This window comes from Aphelocoma coerulescens, chromosome 2 (genome assembly GCF_041296385.1).
Source record: "Aphelocoma coerulescens isolate FSJ_1873_10779 chromosome 2, UR_Acoe_1.0, whole genome shotgun sequence".
Taxonomy (NCBI): domain Eukaryota; kingdom Metazoa; phylum Chordata; class Aves; order Passeriformes; family Corvidae; genus Aphelocoma; species Aphelocoma coerulescens.
Genome location: NC_091015.1, coordinates 44,574,938 through 44,592,246, shown reverse-complemented (window position 1 = coordinate 44,592,246; position 17,309 = coordinate 44,574,938). Strand labels below are relative to the sequence as shown.

Below are 17,309 nucleotides of genomic sequence, written 5' to 3'. Positions count from 1 at the left end.
TTTGTATGAGAAAGGAAAACACCAGCCAAAAATGTCGTGTTTATTGTATATATTTCATTCTGCTACTGATCGCAAAAATCATTCAGCAAATGATCCACTACATTTTAAAGGATTTTACCATACTAGTGAGACTACAGATTGTGTTTTGCTTATGGAAACTCTACTAATGGTTTCAGTGCAAATTATAAAATTGTGGATTTTTTTTTAAAGGCAGATGTTCATCAGAACATTATGATATGTCCTCTTAAACAGCTACCCTGATGCAAACAGCAGCAAAGGAAACGTTCAAAATTTAACAAGATATAAAATTACCCTTTTAGCTTTTAGGGCTTTAAAGCCTGCTGTGAAATGCACGTGGCACTCTCTCTTCAGTAGGAAGTAAGAAACTCAGAAAACAGACATTCAAATCCTATTTGGTAACCCAGCATCTTTTTCTTAGGCAAGCTTGCTGTCCAAAAATTGGGACCTTCTTCTCTTGTTCTTAATCTAATAGCTTGGATATCTCTTTTATATTCTCCTTTTAACGTTTACTTATCTCCTAAGAGTAGTTAGCTGCTTTAACTTTACAGAAAGAGTCAACATGATTCTCAAGAAAAGGTCCCAAAATTGCAGAAGAGTTATGAGAAATGCTACAAAAATTCAAATGCTATATGATACCGTTGCTATCCAGTTTTAGTTCTACTTCTAGGAAAACTAAATCTAACCTGACTTAAAGCATGTAGTCCTGTACTTATGACTACTACATTTCAAGATGTAAGCACTACTATCTGTAATCAGACTGGTAATTTTTCATCACATATTTTTGTAGAATCCTCACCCACTGCAGCCTATCAGATTCCAAGCCAGACGCTCTCCTGGAATTACTTTGATTTACTAAACTAATTGATTTACCAATGTCCCAATTAAAGCAGAAAAAAAAAAAAAAAAAGGTGTATTAAAGTGGTAAGTACTATATGGTGTAGCAGAATATAAAATTGTTTCTTCATCTGTTACTTAGTGCATTTAACAAATAAATTGACTGAGCAATAACCATTCCAATAGCAATATTGATAAAACAAGCTAAGACAATAATTTTCTACTCCACTGCCTCCACTCCTTTTGAGATTTGTGTATTGGCAGCAGAACATAAATTACTCTCCCCTTTGTTTTAAGCAACAGATCATCTCCAATTTTAGAAGCTAATATCGAGTGAAGGAAATCAGGACACAAACTTGACCCAAACCCATTCCAAAAAAGTTTGGAACAGCCTCACTTGTTGCCACCCTTAAGGCCAAATATGAATCCATTATATTAAAGTAAATACTGTGCATTATTTTCCCCTCATTGTTGGGGCCCATTTTCAAAGTCTCAGCCATTTCAAATAAACGTATGGAATGTCTGATAGAGTATGGCAGAGCATGCCTTTTATTTAAGTAAGTGGGCATTAGCTGCAATGAAAACCCAGGCATATGCCTACCTTTGCATAATACTGCAACCCCAACTTTAACAAAACCTCTTCTACAGGTAATATAAATATATCTGTTGTGATCAGGGCTTTGTTATTGCTATTACCTAAACTAACTCTGGGTCCCATGTATATCCAGTGCAGCAGTGTACTTTGGATTTCTAATATAACATTTGGAAAAGGTGAACACTTGGTAAACTGTTAAAAAGATCGAATCATTAGAAGACATAAAACTTGATAGGGAAAAACCACCTTGCATGTTAAATACACTCCACTTTATCAGTTTTGCTTTCTACTTCCATTTTCCATCCTTAACAAGGATCACTCCTATGTCTTTGCTATTAAAAAAAACCCAAACCATAAATCAAACATCTTACTAATCTAGGCCAGTCAGAGGTTAGGTTAATTTTGGTGAGATGTCCATAAGCTTCCCTACTCCCTGGAACTTTCTAAAATCATTATCTGTTCTAAACATTTGATACCAGTGGCAAACAGCTATTTAAAGCTAATTTCCAAATCCCATCTTATTACTACAGAACCAGGAGAGCTTCCAGAGACGTTTCCTTCTAGAAAGGCCTTGGGCCACTGGTGATCAGACAGAAAGTTGGTATTCAGCACAGGTGGTCACAGGATGGAACCAGATTACTCTAGAACAGCTATATAACATCGGTTCATGAAGATATTAATAAGAGAGTTATAGCTTTTGCCTCGAAGTGAGTTAAAGCCTCTTCAAAAACGCACCATTCTCAAAACTTCCACAAGCCAAATGCAAGTTCTTGTCAAAATGGCAAGAGCTGCTGCTGCTACGGCATGCACTTAACAGCAGCTTTCAGCACAACAAGGCCACAAACGATAGTCCCAACTTAACTGCCCCCCAAAAAGATAAGCCTCGGTATCCTCAATCCTTTGTCTTCTCAGACAAAGGCGCCACGTGGTGCAGGAGGGGACGAGCGTGACGGAACAGAGCGGGTGTGGCCTCTTCTGTCCCAGCCCCCAAGGGGGCTATTTAAGGAGAACGGGAGTACCTCGGAGCTGCCTTTATCGACGTCGGTAACTCCGCTCTGGGGTCAAAGGAAACCAACTGTCTGCACTTAGTTTTCTCAAAAAACTTCGTATTGGTTTAGTTTTAAAAGCCTTATTTATTTTTTAAGTGCGTGAGCGCAGCCTCAGGTCCGGTGAATGATGGTGAGTGAAGGTGGAAGGGCAGCTATGCTGGGGAGGTGGGAAGTGGGCTGGTGTAGGGCGTTTGAACGCCGAGCTGCCGGTGGGGCTTCTGCTGGGTGATGTAGTGCCTTGGCGAAACTCCCCGTGGGCAGCGGAGTGGAGTAGCAACTTCTTTAGGTTGTTCTTGGGGTGAGAAATGGGAATGCTCAAAGCCCGGAGCAGTGTCGCCTTGTAACGCGGTGAGGGGGCTGAACCCCTGAGGGCTACTAGCATTTTAAGTATCATGAGGGTTTTAAAGTCTTATGAGGCGAGCGGTTAAGGTCAAGGAGGGAATACCGCAATTGAAAGGCCGGGGACTTGTGGAGGGGAACCTGTAGCTCGTAGCCGTCGGCGTTACGGTCTGGTGAAAACTTGGCGACGGAAGACGCTTCACACCCATGGGCCGCCATTTCGTGACGGCGCTAACATGGCGCCGTCCCGCACGGCCGGGCGAGCGCTCCTCCGCCCGCCCGAGGCGGGGGTACCCGCTGCGCGCGGGGTGCGGCAGGCGGGGGCTTGCGAGCAGCTTCCGTCGCTCTGAGCGCCAAACCCGCCTGCTCATGCGCCGTCGGCGCGGGGCAGCCGAGGTGTGAGGGCGTAAAATGGCGGCCGTTGGCGGCGGCGCCGCGCGCGCGGGGCCCCACGAGCGGCGCCCGGCTCGCCCCAGGTTCCCCAGCCCGGCGTCCCTCACCCGCCAGAACTAAGGCCCGGCGGGCGCCGTGCAGGCAGCGGGAGCTGCGAGCTCCTGAGCTCACACAAACATGCTGCTTGCTGGTTGTTCTTTTTATTTGAGAAACGCGATTTGTGACTGTAGCGCTGACGCTTCAAACACTGTACGTGTAAGGTGGTGGGATTTTTGTTTGTCTAGGTTATTAAATTATTTTTTTTTTATACAGGAAAAGTTGTGCCTCGTAAGTGCATAGCGTGCAGTGCTGGGCTGAGGGCTCCACTTAGTGCCCAGCGGGAAGGCTGCGGCGCCAGCCGTGTTCTTCCCTCAGGCAGCGGCGCCGTCACGAAGACTGCCCTCAGCGTCCGCGCAGCGGGGCGTGGGTCACGGGGTTCAAATGTTTCAACTGAAAAAAAAAAAAAAATAAAAACGCTTGCTTTAAACAAAGAATGTGTTGAAGCCGGGGAGAAGACACAGAAATCGTGGGCTTGTGTGGCCAAGAAAAAGGGGTTTTCGTTTCCTGGATGAGCATAAAACTGAGTGATGTTTGTAATAACACTTGGGTGGGTAGGTCGGTATTTCCTCTAGCTGGCCCAACGATCATCCTTTTCCACCTTTTCTTTTGCCAAAAGTCTGTAGCTAGTCTCACAACTACTGTAAGGAGAGCCATAATATATCAGTTTCCCGGGATCAAGTTAAACTTCATGATTGCAGGGATAATAGGTAGCAAACAGATTAATTTCATTTTATGACGAGAGAAGAAAAAACACCTATTAATTCAGGTAAGCTGAAAAACTGAATAAACCCTAATATTCCTGACATCTGGAAATTTGATTTCAAAGCCACTTCATGAGATAAGGCAAATCAGACTCCTTTTAGCGTAATAGTAAAGGCTTGAGTCACTTGAGCTGATTATATAATTCTGGTGTAGCCAATTCATCACTGGCAGGATTTCCCACTTGAAAACTTGAGGTGGTTCAGTGTTCGGACAATGATTCAGCAGCAGTGTGAGTTCTTTATGCATAGGGTATGTAGAAGAACAGTCATTTATGTAGTGCTATGTTAATAAAATTATTTGGGTTTAGATATGACAGTAGTTTTTTTGAATTGGAAAAGGTTTTGCATTGCCATACTGAAAAATTAAAAAGTGGCTTTGGAGAGAGATTTTCTTTCTTTTTTTTTTTTTCTTTTTTTTTTTTTTTTTTTTTTTTTTTTTTCTGTTCTAGGAGACTTTAACCACTGTGCATTTTTCATCTCCTTTTCAAGTTCTAGGAAATACATATATTAATAAATCTTATTCTGATGTTGAACAGCTTGCCAGAATGCCTAAGTAGTCTGTTTATTCTTTCTTTCAGGTACTTAATGTGTAAGAGCGTTAAATAAGTGGATTTTCTTAGAAAATTCTGCGTCATTAGCATGAGACACTGCACTTCCATGGCAGCCAAGGCCATGTGTGACAGGTGTAGCAGCAGTATCTGTGCTACTGGCTTCCTTGTGCTGCTTCTGGCACTTGCTGGGTGCCTCTGCTGAGAGCTCTTTCCTGCTCCACGCTGCCAGGGAGCTTGCACAGCAGAGTGAATACTTCTAGCTTAGTTCGCTGAAACATCTAGAAAGAAAGAAGTAGAAGTAACAGTTAGGTCAGCTTGAGAGTGCTGTGGAGTTGCCATCTCAGATTTCAGTTCGAATGCCCTTTAGCTGGGTATGCAGCCAAACAATAGCAGAATACCAGGTGGGTGAAAAACCGCTCACTTCATGTTGATCTTCCTGCCAGGTTTTGTAGAGCCAGTTTAATTTGAACTGAAAAGTGTTAGAACTTCTTGTGCAAGAGGAGGTGCAGCAAGAGAGATGGGGTAAACCCTGGTAGTAGCAACATTGGTCACAAAATTTGATACAGTCTGGCAGGGCTACTTAAAGTAGACTAGACTAGGTCTAGATTTAAATTTTTAAAACTTCTTGGAATAATTACTTCATTTTTTTTCCCCAATGAATGATCCATTTGTGCTGTTGAAATTCCTTGTCCCATGCTATATCTGTACGAAGCTGCAGGCATTATGATATGTTAAAAGTGTAATATAATTGACTAAAATAAGTATTTCTGTTTCCATTTTTTAGGCAGCCCATGTGGAGACCCAGTGTCCGAGTGCCACGGAGGGCAGCGCCTATTCGGCAACAGTCAGTCAGGGCTATGTTTTACCAGAAGGAAAAATCATGCCAAACACAGTCTTTGTTGGTGGAATTGACATAAGGGTATTTATATACTTGTAATTGTTTAAAATGGGTGTAGGGTACTTCAGTGGAAAAGAAATGGGAATTTTAACTCCTGTTTTGGTGTGGATTTTTTTACTTGTTTGTGGTAGGTCTTTTTTTTGGTTTGGTGTTTTTTTTTTTTCCATGTGTGCATTTGCCAGTCTTGAAGGTGTTGAAATGTCATGGGAGAATTCTGGAATATGTCTTCAAAACCAAACCTTTAGTTCTTATGGTAGTGGAAAATGGGTTTTAAAAATGATACTGTCTGTTTTAAATCAGTTCTAAGCAGTTGAACATGTTTGAAGGTGTTTGAGACCTTGTTTTCTTTTAGATGAACGAAGCAGAAATTCGGAGTATCTTTGAACAATATGGTACTGTGAAGGAGGTCAAAGTCATCACTGACAGAACTGGTGTTTCAAAGGGGTGAGTGAAATATGAGTAGTTGTTTTAAGTTGCTGCTTATGTGGACATCATTCTGTAGTAGGTGACATGAGCAGATACTTAGCAACACACTTGACATGCTTAAGCCTTAATACTAGCTACAGTTTTCTGTTGTGGTGAGTTAACACTGTGAAACCAGTAAATCTGTACTGCCCCTGACTAAATCTCTATAATCTTATGAAGAATAGTGTGAATTTTCTGACTTCAGTCTCGCCCTTCAGGGAAAAGAACCTCTTTGTCACTTAACCATTGGAAGCCTAACTTGTGTTATGCTTACCCAACCAGTTCTTTTGTAAGACTTTCCTGATGGCTAGAGTAGTTGAAAATCTGGAGACAATTCAGGATGGTTAAGAGAATTAAAATGGCTTATTCAGTGCAGTGAGTCTGCACTCTCCTGACACTTGGGAATAAGTTCTAGAGTAAAACAGCCCAAACTTGTTTGGGTGAAGAGTGAAACTAAGTATGTGAACAAAGTTGAAATAAGGGAAATTCCCATATATAGAAAAGTTCTGGATTACTGTGGTGAAACGTGTAAATAAGTAGAGGAAGGATCTTACCCTGAGTTCTGGGGAAGCCATCCCAGTTTTGAGGTTATCCCTCCTTATGAGAAGGATACTGTATCTTAAGGTGCCTTCCAGCCCAGTTTTTTTAAGGTTCTATGCATAGATCCTAAAATGTTTTTTTCTTCAGCATGTATAGCAATGGAAGAGCTGGAAATAAAATGCATTTTCTCATATCCCTTGCTAGTCCTCAAAGTGAACCCTACTGTGCAGTTAGCTAGTGTATGTTAGGAGTATTGATAATGAATTGACTTATTCCATTAATGGGATACAATTGTAACTATAATGCTCTGAAATGATCTTAATTGCATAGAGCAGATAAGTTAGGGAGGGAGTGAAATAAACTGAAAAACCTCTTCAAGAATTGCTTCCCTCACTGGTGTCACTCTTCCTATAATGCCTGCTTTCATCCAGACCTCTGTAGCAAATACAAAATTTGATAAGTCAAAATATTAATTAATCTTACTTAATCTTTTAACTTTCTAAGTTGCTAATACCAACAGCAGTACTTGTTTTGAGTAGTTAAAATGGAAAAATAGCCCTTATTTTTATTTCATATTATTCTAAAATCTGGCATTTAGTTTCTTTCATCTGGTCCAGTAGTAGATATTGCTAGTTAGCAGTAAATAGATTTTTAGGCTGAATCATAAACTAATGTCCTAGTTGATAATTTTGATGTGCCATAGAGTGTTCCTGGCACTTTTGTTAACTGGTCTTGTTCAAAAGAATTTGGCTAACAATCAAATGAAACTGATGACTGAATAGTCCTTCCGTTTTAGGTATGGATTTGTGTCTTTCCTTGACAATGTGGATGTTCAAAAGATAGTTGAGGTAAGCTCTTTGTCTAAATTATCCAAAGAAGTTGATGTATGAAGGTTAGAGACAAGTTTGGGGAAGCCAAGTTATGTACCCTGTAGAGTAAGTTGGGACACACAAAGTCTAGGGCTGCCCAAAAAGTAAACTTGCTAAAATGTATACTGGTGGTAAAATCTTTATGTATTTGCTTAAGTAAGAAACAAAATTAGTTTTCAGGTAATTAGTTGTTAGCCTGGTGATCTTGAACATCTCATGTCATTCTGTTTCTGATTTGCTCTCATTTATTTATGTGCTTGAAAGCCTTGAGTGTGTTTGGCTGCTTGCTTTTTGTAGTGGATGGTTGTCACAGAACCCTTGTGCTTATAGCAGAAATGCAGACATTTAGTTATTGGGATGTCTTGGTTTAAGGTAATTCAAGTGGGATACTCTATAATGAGTAATCTCCCCTTTAGGTTAACCAATCCCTTTCCACCAATAAGGAGAAATAAATACAGATAGATAGAAGTGAAAAAATAAGTTTACTGATAAAGAAGTAAATAGCAACAGGCAAAAAAATAACAATAATAGTCACCAGTTACAAAGTTGCTGAAATTGCTTGGACTCTCAGGGAACAAAGAGAAGCTTAAAAAGGTGGAATGACACCTCCCCCGAAATGGTGGCCTCTACAGCTGGAGTGTGGCTCCAAAGACTAAGGGAAGATGGTGGCAGCCCTCCCCCCCTTCTTATCTCTCCATTTACAAATGTAGCTGGCACAGTCTGGCAGCAGGTACTTGGCCAAGGGCTAGAACTCATGGAGGGATCTACCTTCCTCTTGGCAGCAGACAGGCAGGCAAGGCAGCTGGGCTGGGTGCCTTCACTTCTGCGGGGCCACTCCATGGCGGCTGCAGACAGGCAGTCATGGAATTCACCTTGAGCCAGTCCAAGATGCAAGTGAGAAACAAAAGAGGGGGTGAAACAAACCCCAGAGCAGGGCCTCTGCCTTGAGCAAAGACCATGAGGCAAGAGAGAGCGCTCTCCCTGTTTGCTCTGATCTCTTAAAAGGCTGGGGTGCTCGCCCTGCTCTGTCCCATGGGTCTGTTTTCTGGCTCCAGTGTCTTTAGAGACAGTAACAATTTTGGGCACAGATAGATGAAATACAATAACATTTTGGGTTATCCAGGGCATGGGAATAACAGTATCACGGAAGACAGTATTAGTTGTTTACTTATGTCTCAGTAGTTGAAATATGTTTCTCTTGCAGTATTTCTGCATTTGGATGGTACCTGGAGTGCAAGTATTTTTTAAGCCTCTTAGACTGTGCTGCAACTGTTCCCATGTCATCATATGGTCTTACTGTAGCTAACACAGGAGATGAAAGGGTAGAACTGCTACAGCCCTTCTGGTCTTGGGAGTTTGGTATCAGAGAAATTTTAAATCTTCGTGCTTATAATGAGATCAGTTACTTGGTTTTGATAGACTTGAGCAGGTCACAAACCACTGACAAAGCTTTTATTTTTCCCCTCTTTCTCCCCAGACTGAATACAGTAACTGTGAAAATAACATGTATTGAAATACTTGCCTCTTTGAAGTTTTTGCCTCAGAAAACTCCTGTGTCTCTGGAGGATGAGCAGTCAGGCTCTCATTTGGTTCTGAAGCTCTTAGATAGGGAAGTAGATCAGAAAGACAAAACCAGATAGATGTGCCAGGCACAAATGTAGTGTTCTGTGATGTGCAGATGTGTTTACTGGCCATCCAGCTCCAAGTGGGAAGAGAACATGTTTGAATAAAGGGGAGAGTAGTAAAACCCCAGCAGGAGATTCTTGATTCTCACCAAAAAATTTTAAAAGCTTGCTGTTCTTTAATGGTATGATGACAAAAATATATAGTGACTGCTGTACTGAGCAACAGACTTCATCTGAGAAAACCTTTTTCTTTTTACTAGGGATTACATTTATTATGCTATGTCAGTGTGGATTGCTTGCTCTGAGGTAACAATTCCTGTGGAGACCTCTTGAGTAGCACTGACATTTCAGCCATGTACATTGCTGATTTTCTGCGTGTGTTTCTTCAAAACTGGAGCCTGCAGTGTTCCTCTATTAATACAGTTCTCACTGATGTGACTTTGTATACCAGAGGTGTCTTGGAAGACCCAGAGGCATATGGTTGATTTTCTTTTTCAGTGCACATTTCAGGTCTGTAGGCAGTACAAATTACTGCCATGTCAGGAAGAAACACGTTCAGATAAAAATCATCTTAAAAACCTGTTGGCTTTTGGAGGGGATGGAAGAAAGGAAGAAATTAACATTGGTGGTGTGGAGCACAAATTGTTAAGGAAGGATTACCTCACTAAATCACTTCAGGCCTTATCTGCACTGAGTGGTCACAGTGTTTTCTGTAAATGAATGACATAGGGCCTCTCTGTGGCTAAAATTACTCTTGGTGCCTGTGTTCATCTGCCTGGTTTTGTAGCCTTGTTCAGCCTGACAGTATTTTTCTTCTGCTTTAAGTCTGTAACTGCACTCTGGTCCAGTGTGAATCTGTTTGCAGTTCAGTACAGGAAGCTGTCTTCTGATTTGAGGGGAGGCCTGTCTCCTAGGAGTTCTCATTGTTGAGGTGGGAAGGGTGGTTGTGTGATTTTGGGCATAACAGGATTGCAGGATTAATTTAAAAATGCCCAAAATCAACCAACCAGAAGACACCTTCCCCTGAAAAAAAACCCAAACCATCCACCTGTCAAAACTAGTCTGGGTATTGCACCTTTTTTTACCCCTATATATCTCTTGAATCATCTTCTTGTACTGATAGAAATTAGAACAAAACAAAATACTTTTATATCATTATATTTTTGCTTATTTTTGCAGGCAGCAATAAAGTTGCTTTTGTCCAAAGCACTCTGTTTAGTAGAAATGGGAGAAAATTGCAAAACCACGTATTTTCTTCCGAAGCAGGCACTTCTGTAGAGTCGCACAGGATAGAGAATCTGGACAGACTGTCTGCATCCAATACTGACTTTAATGCATGGTACTAAAATTGTGGTAACAGGGCTAAACCAAAAATCTAGAAACTGGGGTCATTCTCTGTCAATACTCTCACTGAGACAGGAATAGTTGAAAGTTTTGTATATAAAACTGCAGGGCTGACAGTCTCTGATACATAGTTGCAAACTCCTAGTAGTACATGTTGCTGCTAGGGCAAGTGATACATAATTTTGGAGGGTCGGTGAGAAAGCAGATGGCTGAGCTGAGGGTGCTGCAGAAATCAGAGGTAAAAGGCTTATGGTGTTGAGAGAGAAGACTGGAGGCTGTTGAGCCTTTATGGGAGTTGATGTACTGTGGTGTAGAAGCAGAGTCCAGTCTCTTTAAAACCTCATGAACCACTCACCTTGCTGATCCCCAGCTTACAGAGAATAACCTGTCTTTCAGTCACAAATCAACTTCCATGGTAAAAAGCTGAAACTGGGGCCAGCAATCAGAAAACAACAAAACTTAAGTAAGTATATCTAAATAAATTTGTTCATATTGCAGACATTATAACAATTTTTTTTCTTAATTATACATCAGTATCCTTGCAAATACTTTTTATCTGATGCAATGTGTGTATTTCAGTGAAACCCTGGTTCTGACTTCTATGACCTCACATGTATGATATTGTTTTAATAATAAAGACTCAGGTTGGTAGCACAACACAATATAGTTAATATTGAGTTAAATTTTAGAGTCAAAACCCTTAAAGTTTTTTCAGCTTGAACTCAGATTCCTAATGAAACACATGTAGTAATGTCTTAATACTCTTTTTTTTATCTGCTTCAAAACAAGATTCCTGTGTGCAGCCCAGACAATTAGTTCTTGGTCCTCCCCCACCACAGTTTCAGAGTGTGTGGGGTAATCAGAGTATGGAGACGTACGTGCAGCCTCCAGCCGTAATGAACCCTGTAACACCCTATGTTCAGGTAAGACTGCATGTGGCGCTGATTTTGAATCGCAATTAAAAATTTTTGAAGATGCAAGCATGTACAACTTCTGGAGTTTGTATTGAGATTCCAATCTGATCTTACCTGTCAGTTCTCATATTACCTTCCCCAGTAAGAAGCACCCAACTTCAAACCACTTCAAAGGAATGCCAGGATCCTTGAAAAATTGATTCAGTGATGTTAACTCTTTATAAAACAAGAGGAAGATAACCTTTGAGAATGAGAACTGTTGAAAGTAGAGGGAAGATTGAGTTTAGTAGTTCTTAAGTGATCTTATTGCCTGTCACAGATGTACTTCACAAATGAAGATAGTTAATGTATTGCTCTCCTGCTTCAGAATAAACTACAAAATTTAAAATGTATTTTTGTAAAGTTAGTGTGGGATCAGATGTTATCTCTGGTACCTTTCTGTCCTGCTAGCCAAACATCCTTGGTTTTGAACTGCTGTTGTGTTATAAGAACACTGTTACAGCATCTGCTGTTCATAGCTGTGACCAGCACTGTATTACCTGCAGGACATCACTGTACTGGTACTTCAGATAAGCATTCCTACTGAGGTGTGGGTACAGTGCTTCTGGCCTGGATATGAGTCCCATGCTGTGAATGGACCAGATTAGACTCTCTTGCTGCATTAGCTTGTAGGATATGGCAGTGCAATGGGGCAGTACTGACTACAAACTGAGCCTGTTTTGTGTATTTTAAGCAAAGAGGAGGAGCAGACTTGCTGCAAGGCAGAGAGCTTGATGATAGTATTCTTGCTGATTCTCTTATTAATTCAAGAGAATTATTTCTCTTAAATGTTGGAATGTGTCTTTAATTATTCTCTGAAGAATCTCAGAAGGTTCCAGGTTAACGCTGTCAGGGTGCTTACAGGGAAGGAATACAGGAAATGGTCTTAATTGCAGTACTTAGCTTCCTTTGCCTCCTAGAAACTGATCCTTCAGACTGTACCCCATTATTTCATAGCAGTTAGCCTGCTTCAGATCTACTCCTTGAAGTTTATGGCATGACTTGCAGTTCTAAAATTACTTAAAAGATCAGTTACAAGCAGATATGGGATTTTTAGATATATAAGACACTTGAAATCCCACTTCGTAGACATTATTAGTGCCTGAAGTGCTGAAGCAAGCCCTGTGGGAAATCTAAGGGTTGCTTTAAAATTGTGAGTCTAGTCTGCACAGGAATTGAAATAAGTGTAACTACATACTTCTAAAAATGTGCTCCTAGCTAATACCTCTACAAATACTATACTTGTATCTTGCTTCAAACTTGCAGTTTTTTTAAAAAAAGCTTTATTTGCAGCCCTATCCATACAGTTCATCACCAACTGTACTGCTAAAGCAGCAAGTTCCCATAGGGTACCAACCGGCTTACAACTATCAGGTATGTAAAATTTTAGTAGAAGCAGAAAGGCTGATACCTGACTAAACTGGAATGAGGTGTTAACTGGAGTCTGATCTTTCTGTGTTTCTCATTCTTAAAATTCTATTTTCTGTCAGTTCTCCTTCACAGCTACCAAAGTAAAAACAAAATAGATGAAAACTTTTAAATAACTTAGCATACTCTTTCATTTTTATTGTTTCATTATGCTGTTTTTTCTTAAATATACAGTGATAAAACAACTTCCAAATGAGAAAAAAGTACATGGATTAGTAGTACTTTTTCTTCTGGGAGGAAGCTTTGCATTCGTACATGCTGTAGTGTGGGGTGTTAGGTACTTGGAATCAGTCTTATCAGATGATAAAATGTGGGAAGTATATGGGGGGGGGAATGTGCTCTTGCACTATAAAACATCAGAGAAGGTGCTTAGCTGATAGTTATGTTAGAACTCAGAAATGAAATGTGCAGCTAAGTCCTGTTACTGAAACTAGGAGTTTGAGATTTGTTTTCAGTGTAGGTACTTTGATTTCTCTTATTTTCCTAATATTTAGAAATATTTTTAATTTTTTTGTATCTTGGAATGAGGAGACAGTTAAATAACATAAGGTATCTTGCTGGATGTAAGACTATGTATGGAGTTCAGTTTTGTGAAAAATCAAGACATGAAATGCTATTAACGGTGGCTCCTGCAGAGCAGTTACTTGTCAATGTTGGAAATAAATGAATAAAAGGTGGTTCTCATTCAATTTTTTTTAAGGCTCAACCGCAATGGCTTGCTGGGGACCAAAGAAATTATGTTATGCCTCCACCTCCAGTAAGTCTACAAAGTTAGATTTCTGAAACTGTCTTAAATAGCACATTGTTTTTACAGCTTGATACCAGTCTGTTGCCTGGATCTGTGTAATCTGGTCTACAAAAATCTGTAATTGCTGATGAGAGTATGTAGTTTTTTAGCATTTTTACTGATGTTCTTTTTTTTGAGTTACCCTGCAGAACAGATCTTTGGCATTATTCTACATGTTCTAGTCACAGAACTCTGGAATTTTAACCTAATTGGAATTGGTTTTCCAGACAGAGTTGAAGGAAAAATAAGTTAACCTGATGTACAATCATTTTTTAAACTTTAGAAGTCTCAGTGTTCTTTGCAAATACTGATGAATTTCTTGGCTCCTTTCAACAGGTTTTAAAAATCATTTCCTAGGCTACTACAAACTGTAGATGGTGCTGCTGGCTTCTAAAAAAATTCCTTGCTTTCTGTGACTTTATATGAGTAATGTCCACAAGAAAGGGGAGAAAATACTCTGTATTTGTTTAACAATGTTGGAATTTAAACTTGCCCCCTGGGCATTTTTGTATTCTTTAGGTATATTTATTGACTACAGTTTTGATTAAGTGTTTAAAAGCTGTAATATATAATTTTATTCTGAATGGTATTCTTTTTCTGAAAGCAACCAGAAGTCACTGAAATACTGATTACACTATTGGCTTGAAATAAATTTTTTTTAATAACATCCATGAATGCGATACAGCCATAGTATATTACGTTACAATTCAATAGTAGCAGGTCGAAATGTTTTTAGAGTAGGTGTGCATGGGGATTTCGCTGTTAAATGTTACAATCTTGATGATAGGAGCAGACAACTGTTCCAGAATTACCTCAGATAAGCAACTTTATGTATCATTCTTAACTGTCTTAATAAAACAGATCATGATACAGTATTTCCCCCACTCATGAAACTTTTATCAAAAGGTGGCACAGTTTATGGATAGATGAGAATCAATGACACCACAAGGATGCGTGTTTTCCCAGTTACTGAAACATTGTAATATTTAAAAACTCTGTAGGTGTATACTTCAGTAAACTATCATGGCACTGAGGATCCAGGATTTATACAGATGGAATGTGCTGTTCCAGAACTCATGCCATTGCCTAACAGCCCACAAAAGGTAAGTGCTTTCTCAAAACTTTAATGTTCTTTACTATGAATCCTATTCCCAGAAATTTGCACATGAGAGCTATTTAGCTTTGTCCAGGGCCTTGAACAGATATCCTAGAAACCAAGGTTATAGTTGCTGCTTTCAGCCAGTTTAGTCCACTGTATCTGATTTCTGTGTACAGCTTCAGAAGTCTCACATTTCCTTGAAACTGTTAGTGTTTGTTTGCAGTGCTGAGGGCTGGATAAAATGTGTGTTCTACTTGATTAAGTCTACTGACAAGATTTTGCCTAATCTGTGGAAATTCCAGGGAAAGTTCCAGGTACTAAAAAAGCAGATTAGATAGCACTGCCTGCTGTCTTAGGTAGATTTATTTTAAGCTTCAAATGTCTGAGTTGGTAACTTTCTCCCTTTCTCACTGTTTTGTGGAAGGTGACCCCCGTTGAGCCAACAGTTGGCTTTGAATTCAGTTTTCTAAAGGAGACTTCATTTCTCAGCTGTCGGCCTAATCCACAAATGAACTGGCATGTCACTGATTAGAATTGTTACACTGTAATACTGAAGGGGGATAATGAGTTACTAATATTAAAAGATTAGGATGGAGAAAAAAATTATAAATACCTCAGGGAACACAAAGGGAGTTGAGGAATCCTGATTGCCAAGTAAACCCTGTGACACACTGACATTGCTAGCTTGTAGCCCTAACTAAGAAAATCAGTATTGATGCACCTATAACTGTATTTCAGAAGTCTGTGGACAGGGGCATGCAAACAGTATTATCCTGTCTGTCTAATCCTGAGAACCAGCTGACAAATGACTTTGTGTTACAAGACAACAACGTTAAGGTATGTAGTGAAAGCAAAATTATATCCCCGAAACATAGCTGACTTCCAACGTGTTCACCTATAGGATACCATAAAGATGAAGGGATTCATATCTGTTAATGCCACTTGAACTTTTTTGCCTTGTACGTGCTCTGAGATGCGTGGGTTTGGCTCTCAGTAGCTTAATGGTGGAAGGAAGTGCTGAAACTGGGTTCAGTGGGTTTAATCAGGACAGTATTAAAAAATTGCTGAACAGTCAATGAACAATTAGAGCATAAGTGTGGCTAGTCATTTTTCAGTGACATGGCTTAAAGGAGTAGATTACTCCCTAGTTTGGACAGAGGATGTTGCTTTTAAACCGTGATTGTCTGTACAGTGAAGTACCCATGGTGGATGGTGGCTACTTATGCTTTGTCTCTGCTTTAACCAATAAATCATAGTCCAGGTTGGTAGGTGGTTGTCATTTTTTTGCTCTGTGCGTTCAGTCTTCATAGATTTGCAATTTCTGATTCCATTCCAAGTCATGTGTAATTTCAGGTTATTAATTTCTAAGACCTTGCTTCCTTTTTGTAAAAGGACAGATATATGAACTAGACAGGTAGGTGTACTCTGAAACAGGAATGCAGAAGCTGTGTTTTCTCAGTTTTGGAGAGGGGTGAATAGAGTACAGGGTAACTGGAGATAGTTTCATGACAACTTTGGTTGCTTTATTCTGATAAATTAAATTTTTTTTTCTTGTCTTCCCTTCTGTCCCATCCCAGGAGAGTAAGACATACCACTTCAGAAAAGGAAGGACAGTACACAAAAATGCTTGATCAACGAAGACTTCAGAGTATCTAAATTAATTAACTAGATGTTACTAGCAATACAGAGTAATATTTCTCAGAGTTACTTCAAGTACGTTTGTGGTCATGTTCTTCCTGTTTTGATACTGTTGCTGTTGCTTGAGTAGTTTGAAGTTCATAGTTGTAAGAGGTGACAAACTTCAGTGCTACTGTTTGTGTGCTTCCCCTGATAACTGACTGGAATGTTAGAGAGTTTGCGTTTGCTGCATGTGGATTTTTCTCTGAGCTTTAAGGTACAGTTTGCATATTACACATGGTTTTTCATTAACTACAATTTGACTCATACTGACCAGTTAACTCCTGCAGTTCAAAAATGGAAGTAGTTATTTGCCCAAGAGATTGTATTCTAAGACTGAACTCTTAAATCAGTGCAGAAGAAGATAAGTTATAACTGAGCTGGAGCCCTGTAAGTCCTGGTTGCCTTTAGACGACATAATCAATGTGATTATGTTCACTGATGATAGTCTTATGTACCTGCAGTCTTGAGCATCACTACTATTTTTGGGTAAGTAATGAAGAGAATCCTAAAATTCCTGTATGTAACTTCAAATGCAAGTATGTTATCTGTATTGGACCCTCAGTCAGCCAATACAGGACTTTTTACTTGAAAAATCTTAGCAATAACTGTATTTTAAACTTCTGAGAAAATACTGCACTTATATAAGCCTTTGTTATGTGATGCAAAGAGTATGTGTAAGACTGTTTTAATAATCATGTAGATTTTAGGTGTGTATTGTGAAACAGTGAAATAAATTTTTACTTTTCCTTGGTTTCCTAAACTTCTGGTGTGACAAATCTAAATAACTTACTATTCTATGTGAGATTTCCAGTTACTATAAATCTATAGTAACCTTAATTTTATGTAGATACTAGTTGAAGTTTTGAAAGAGTAGATTTGAGAACTGTACTCAGTCTTGTATGTTGGGTCCTAGCTTGCTTTTTTTCTCCTACTCAAACACCTCAATCTCTCCAGACAATAAAAGAAAATTAGTCTTCTC

General features: G+C 39.6%; 1 protein-coding gene across 2 annotated transcripts; it reads left to right on the top strand.

Annotated features, from left to right (window-relative positions):
- Positions 1–2,482: 2,482 nt before the first annotated feature.
- Positions 2,483–17,090, top strand: DAZL (deleted in azoospermia like). 2 transcript variants are annotated; one of them, XM_069007240.1, is made up of 11 exons: positions 2,483–2,629; positions 5,427–5,561; positions 5,893–5,984; positions 7,342–7,393; positions 10,780–10,846; positions 11,173–11,306; positions 12,630–12,710; positions 13,465–13,521; positions 14,553–14,654; positions 15,392–15,487; positions 16,228–17,090. In XM_069007240.1, the coding sequence occupies exons 1-11, from the start codon at positions 2,624–2,626 to the stop codon at positions 16,279–16,281; spliced, it is 876 nt and encodes a 291-aa protein (XP_068863341.1). In that variant the 5' UTR covers positions 2,483–2,623; the 3' UTR covers positions 16,282–17,090. The 2 variants fall into 2 exon arrangements, with proteins under 2 accessions (XP_068863341.1, XP_068863340.1); XM_069007239.1 differs by having other exon boundaries at positions 15,389–15,487.
- The last annotated feature ends 219 nt before the right edge of the window (positions 17,091–17,309 follow it).